The 6,068-nt window shown below is 34.0% G+C and overlaps 1 protein-coding gene across 1 annotated transcript; it reads left to right on the top strand.

Moving 5' to 3' along the window:
- Positions 1-4,710: 4,710 nt before the first annotated feature.
- LOC145139817 (uncharacterized) lies at positions 4,711-5,720 on the top strand. Its single transcript, XM_079073512.1, has 3 exons — positions 4,711-5,275; positions 5,362-5,484; positions 5,581-5,720. Exons 1-3 carry the CDS (start codon positions 4,711-4,713, stop codon positions 5,718-5,720), a joined length of 828 nt encoding a protein of 275 aa, XP_078929638.1.
- The last annotated feature ends 348 nt before the right edge of the window (positions 5,721-6,068 follow it).

The raw sequence follows: 6,068 nt of genomic DNA, 5'->3' as shown, positions 1-6,068 counted from the left end.
CCGTAGACAATGTGGTAGCAACATTGCTATGGAATGACATTCCATTGCACGATCCATTGCAGATTAACAACGAAAATATATTCCATAGTAACATTCCCTAGCAAAATCGCGTTTTTCTTGTAGTGCTAGTATTACAATTAATGATTTTTATTGTTGTTTTTTATTAAATAAGTCTTTTAAGATTTATTTTGCATCATAAGTATGCATCAACACTAACAAAAAAATATAAACATAAACAAAAATATACCTTATCATCAAAAAATATATCATTTGCAAACTCATTATCTCGTTGTCATTTTTATGATTTATTGTTTCCCACATCTTACACAATCGCACTTTGATAACCCAATCATTTTTTGATGGATTAAGCTCACTTATTTTGGTATATGCCATAGAATGGTGAAAATTTGCTAGTAGAAATGTAATGTTTTATATAGTTGAAGGTCACTATTTATATTAACCACATTGAATGTTCATTTTAATTCCAAAACTCTATACCTTATTATAATCATTCAATAATAAATTAATCAATATTTGATTTATAATCTCGGCAAGATCGTCAATTTGGAATAGTTTTTTAGAATTTTATGTTTCCACTAAGAGCACATTAATTTTTATGTAATTGGGATAATAAATATATATATTTTCGACATTTAATTGTTCAATAGAATTTTAATTTTAATTACAAAACTCTATAACTTCTTATAATCATACAATTTATAAATTTAAAAATATTTGATTTATAAACTCGGCAAGATCATCAATTTGGAATTGTTTTCTAGAATTTTTTGTTTTCCACTAACAACACAGTAATTATGATGTAATTAGGATAATAAATATATATTTTTGACAATTAAGTTTTCTATAACATTTGTAACCTTCAATGGTTTTAATACCAATTAAGCTTCTTACTCATGAGTTACAATTGTTTAAGTTTTTTACTCATGAGTTACAATTGTTTTTTAGATAGAGTAACTAAAGAGCCAAATAATAGTTTAATGTACAATTGTTTTTTAGATAGAGTAACTAAAGAGCCAACTGATAGTTTAATGACTTTTAAAGAAAATTTTGGAAGTTAGTTTTAAAGATAAATTTATTTAGTTTCAGGAAATTATGAAAGGTTTTTTTGTTCCACGAGTAATTAAATAATTATTTAATATTCTTAACTAACAATTAGATGTTACAATATTGATCTACTCAATTGCTTTTTTGTTGGAGTATTAAAGACGTAGAAAATAGCTTGACTTAGATGAGTGTTAAAGGTAAATTTTTTTACTTTGATCATGGAAATGTGAGAGGTTACAATATTAATCTACTCAATATGTACAAATGTTTTTTAAGTTATAGTACTAAAGAGACAATAATAGTTTGACGTAGATGAGTTTTAAACCTAAATTAATTTAGTAGTTATTTAATATTTTTAAGCAACAACTGGAGGTCACAATATTCATCTACTCGTTACTTATAAATTCATTTTAGTTAGAATAATTAAGCACACGCATAATAGTTTTACTTAGATGACTTTTAACCTAAAATTGTATACACTGATTATTGAAATGTGAAATGTTTTTATTTAATACTTTGTTAGATTTTAAGATATGGTTTTGTGATTTTTTTTGTCTTAATTCATTACTTCACAATGTTACATCTAGATGACATTTCTATAATGGATAGATATTCCAAACTACTATGTTGCAATACAAAAACCCAGACTTCAAATAACCATATTACTCTTATCCAACTTTTTGATTTTCAAAATGGCAACCAAGTTAGTACGGTCATTTTTTTTTCAACAAATGCAAGATCCTTGGATGAACATAAATGGAATGTGGAAGCGAGTTAGTCATCTTCAGGAAGTAATAATTCAGAAATGAAAATGATGAAGAAAACAACGTAGTAAGTAGTCGTACTCATCTTCAGGAGGTGATAATTCAGAAAAAATGATGAACCAAACAAAGTATTAGATAATCCATTAGAAAAATGATAACATGAAAGGTTTCATTGGATATAGGTATAACATGAATGTTTTTAACTTTTTATTATTTTTTAACAAAGCATCCTTAAATATCAACAAATATGAATGTATACACAAAGTTTATAGGAAACTAATTAACTTAACATACATGAGGAAAAATGATGATCCAAGACAACATTGGGTATTAGTGAACATGTTGTAAGCATTATAAGAATACAATCATCAATATAAGAATAATATCCATCCGAAAAAAGGAAAATTACCGGAAATAGTCAAAAAATTGGGGGTATTTTCAAAATTTAGACATGAAAATGGACATTTCCGGGTATAGACATGCATTCCGCGGATGACCCTCTGCGGACCTCCGCGGAACAATGAAACCTCCGCGGAGAGGGGTACTTTCGTAATTTCACCCTCTCCTCTATGAGAAAAGCGATTCCTCCTCTTTGGTCCCCCACTGGTCCCCGGATTCCTCTTTGGCACTCCGCATCGGCTGCGTATATGGACGATTCCGGTGACGACTTCAAATCCGGCGACAACGACATCAAACAACATCATTTTCTAGCGAAATCGAGTAGATACGACTTCAAATCCGGCACCGATGGAGGGCAATTTCCCTGATATTTTAACCGATGGATTCGGCTCCCGGGTAATTCTCACATTCCCCTCTATTGATTAATGTTGTATATGATTCAAATTTTACGAAAACCCAATTGATTACATGGAATATATATATACAAATTTAGATTTTGTAGATGTTAGGATTCACAGGATTCGAATTTGGGATGATCCATTCCGCGAAGAGTTACGTCAGTCCGTAGAGGATCCTCCGCGGAGTGATGTATTCCCTCCGCGGAATGATTTAAGTGAACAAAATTGAGTCTCCGCGGAGGTGTAGGTCACTCCGCAGAGGGTTCTCCGCAGAATGACCTCTAGCCTCCGCGAAATGATATGAAATTGATTTTTCGACAATTTTTTTCTGCCACATTTTTTTCCGCCCTTTTATATGACGTATTTAGTTATATATAAAAAGTATGTTGCTATTTATTTCATAAACCGAATTAGAAAAGTAATTTTGGAACCTTGTTTTTTATTTTCAATTACTAACGTTTTATATGAAATTAAATGTTATGTTTTATAGCACGATGATCTCAATCAAAAAGTGGATTTAACTTTAAGAGGCGTGGTGGGTACTATCATTAAAGACTATTTTCCGCGTCTAACACAATCACAACGACTATTATTCGAAGCTTTGCCGTTTGGAATATTCTTAGGAATGCATATCCCACATGGTGATCCCTTACTTGTGCATTCGATGATGATGCACGAAGTAAGGTCTCAACAAGTATTTGAAATGGGGAAGTTTCTTTTTGATATAGAGGAGATGCAGTTGGATTTTGGTGAAACTGAATATATTCTCATTTGTGGTTTAAAAGTTGGTCCTTATGTGGATTTACTCATTGACGAAAAAGGCCGGTCAGATTCAAATCTTCGTGCTCGGTTGTTCCCAGACATTTCTGATGCACGTTTGCGGCTGAAAGATTTAGAATACTACATTATCTCTCCGAATTATTTGTCACTTCAGGATGACGATGTTGTAATGCTTATCCAGCTTGTTTTTATGTTGAAGGATCTCAACGGACGAGACGTTAAAACGGGCATTCCCGCGGCAATATACAAGCTTGCTGATAATATAGATGATTAGAACATGTATTACATTTAAAGATTGCGTATAAATACAATAATAATAATTATAATAAAAAATTTGAAAATTGCAGGTTTGCATGGGGTACGTATTTATGGACATATACTTCGCGCTTGGTGCGTGGAATGTTTAAGAAAATAGAAGAATTTAGACTATTTAAGAAAGTTATGCAGACTGTCAAGGCAGTTATGCGGTCTGTCAAGTCACTTATGCGGACTGACAACAGTAACGCGAACTGTCAATTCAGTTATGCGGACTGTCAAGTCACTTACGCGGTCTTCCAAGTCAGTAACGTGGACTGACAAGTCAGTAACGCGGACTGATAACTCAGTTCTACGGTCTGTCAACTCACTTATGCGGACTGACAAGTCAGTGACGCGGACTGTCAAGTCAGTTATGCGGACTGTCAAGTCACTTACGCGGTCTGCCAAGTCAGTAACGCGGACTGACAAGTCAGTAACGCAGACTGATAACTCAGTTCTGCGGTTTGTCAAGTCACTTATGCGAACTGACAAGTCAGTAACGCGGACTGTCAATTCAGTTATGCGGACTGTCAAGTCAGTTATGCGGACTGTCAAGTCACTTACGTGGTCAGCCAAGTCAGTAACGCGGACTAACAAGTCAGTAACGCGGACTGATAACTCAGTTCTGCGGAATAATGAATACTGATTCCTTTTAAATTGGACAAGCATTTTCATTTTTAAAGTGTCGAAAGTTGTGAAAATGAGTTCAGTGAATGAGGTATTCAGAAAAAGTTTCTCCAACCTACCGAATTTTTTTCCATAATCTACAAAGAACCAATCCTAACACCTTCAGGTGCATTAAGAAAGACTCGTATTATCGTTTCCAAATTTGTTTTGTGGCATTGGGATACGTGGTAGTTAATCCTTTATAGTAAATTTTTTATTATTTGAAGTTGTTATATGGCTAATATTCTTATCTTTACTTGCAGATTTGTACGTTTCTCACGCCTATGTTACCAATAATATTCGTTGGTCACGTACCTCTAATTAGGACGTACGTAACATCCATGTACATTGTGGTTGTTTTAGATAGAAATCATGAACCCCTTCTCATAGCGTTTGCTTTGGGAACCTTTAACTGTGACGATTCATGGTTATGGTTCATGAGGAGGCTTAAAGAATGTTTAGGTGACAATACGGAAGTTGGTTTCATAAGCCATATGTATGATTCCATAGACTTTGCATTTCAAAGAGTCTACCCTGATTCATATCATGGCTATTGTTGTAAAAATATAGCTGAGAAAATACGCGCTTCCACCGGAAGCAATATAGTTGTAGAGCAGTTGTTCTGGAAGACTTGTAAAGCGTATAATATGTCTGATTTTTATGCATGTTTGAACAACTTACAAAATGAGGTGAATGAGAATGATATGGACTGGCTTGACAATATTCCCACTGCAAAATGGGTACGGGCTTTTTTCCCTAAAGTACGTTTCAATGTTAAATTCATTGACATTCCCGATATTGTCAATTGGATAAGAACAAACAGGCATGAGTTCCCAATAACAACAATCATTGAAATGGTCAATGACTCAATGCAAGCAGTGTATGTTCAACGTGCTGCATTCGGAGGTAATTATAAGTTATGACATCACTTAAATAGTCAAATGATATATTATTATACATTATGACATCATAAATTTTGTTTTATCATTCAGTTCATTTCACAGGGGATTATCATGGTCTTCCAACCCCTTATGCACTTAAGGTGCTTCATAAAAGATTTATCCACTCCGATGGTTGTATTATTAGGCATAATGTTGGCGACATATATGAAGTAAGTAAGTATTGAACCACCGAATCCGTGCAATTATACCGTGGTATTTGTAGTTGCGGTAAATGGCAAAAATGCGGTATACCTTGTGAGCATGCTATAGCTTCACTACAAAGGCTTGAAATTGTAGAAATCCAGCAAATGGTAAATTTAAAGTTAACTACCGCGGTGTATCGAAATGGTTTTCAAACTGAGACGGTCAATCCTATTCCAACCCTTAGGCATTGGGAAATACCGGTTTAAAGTGTTGTCGTCTTACCTCCATGACGGAAGAACTGAAGAAGGGGTATTATAGGCATCTTCCTTGCATCTATAGATAAAGCATTCATGGACTCTGCACTGTTCGAGGTCATGTAATCATACCGTTTCGACGGGGAATATGCTCTAGTCCATTTAGCACCTGGAATTTCACTTAGATACGCCGCTACTTGCGGCCTAGTAGAACTAAATCTATACCACAAAAATATTTCTTTTGTAAGCTCTCACAAGCCTCCAAAACAACACTTTTGTTTTATCATTTTCCCAAACCTGTGTACTATGTTTCCTAGTAGTTGAAAAGCACACACGTCATGATGAGCATGTGGGAAAACA

Source organism: Lactuca virosa, chromosome 9 (assembly GCF_052849685.1).
Source record: "Lactuca virosa cultivar CGN04683 chromosome 9, Lactuca_virosa_CGN04683_v6, whole genome shotgun sequence".
In the NCBI taxonomy this organism is placed as follows: Eukaryota; Viridiplantae; Streptophyta; class Magnoliopsida; order Asterales; family Asteraceae; genus Lactuca; species Lactuca virosa.
Note: the sequence above shows the minus strand (reverse complement) of the source record. Positions and strands in the feature narration are given on the sequence as shown.

Excerpts from the sequence above, each read along its gene's own strand:
- LOC145139817 (XM_079073512.1), top strand. The coding sequence starts at position 4,711 with ATGTACATTGTGGTTGTTTTAGATAGAAATCATGAACCCCTTCTCATA. Across the intron at positions 5,276-5,361 it reads TCAACGTGCTGCATTCGGAG|TTCATTTCACAGGGGATTAT; the intron begins GTAATTATAAGT and ends TTTATCATTCAG. Across the intron at positions 5,485-5,580 it reads TGGCGACATATATGAAGTAA|CTTCACTACAAAGGCTTGAA; the intron begins GTAAGTATTGAA and ends AGCATGCTATAG.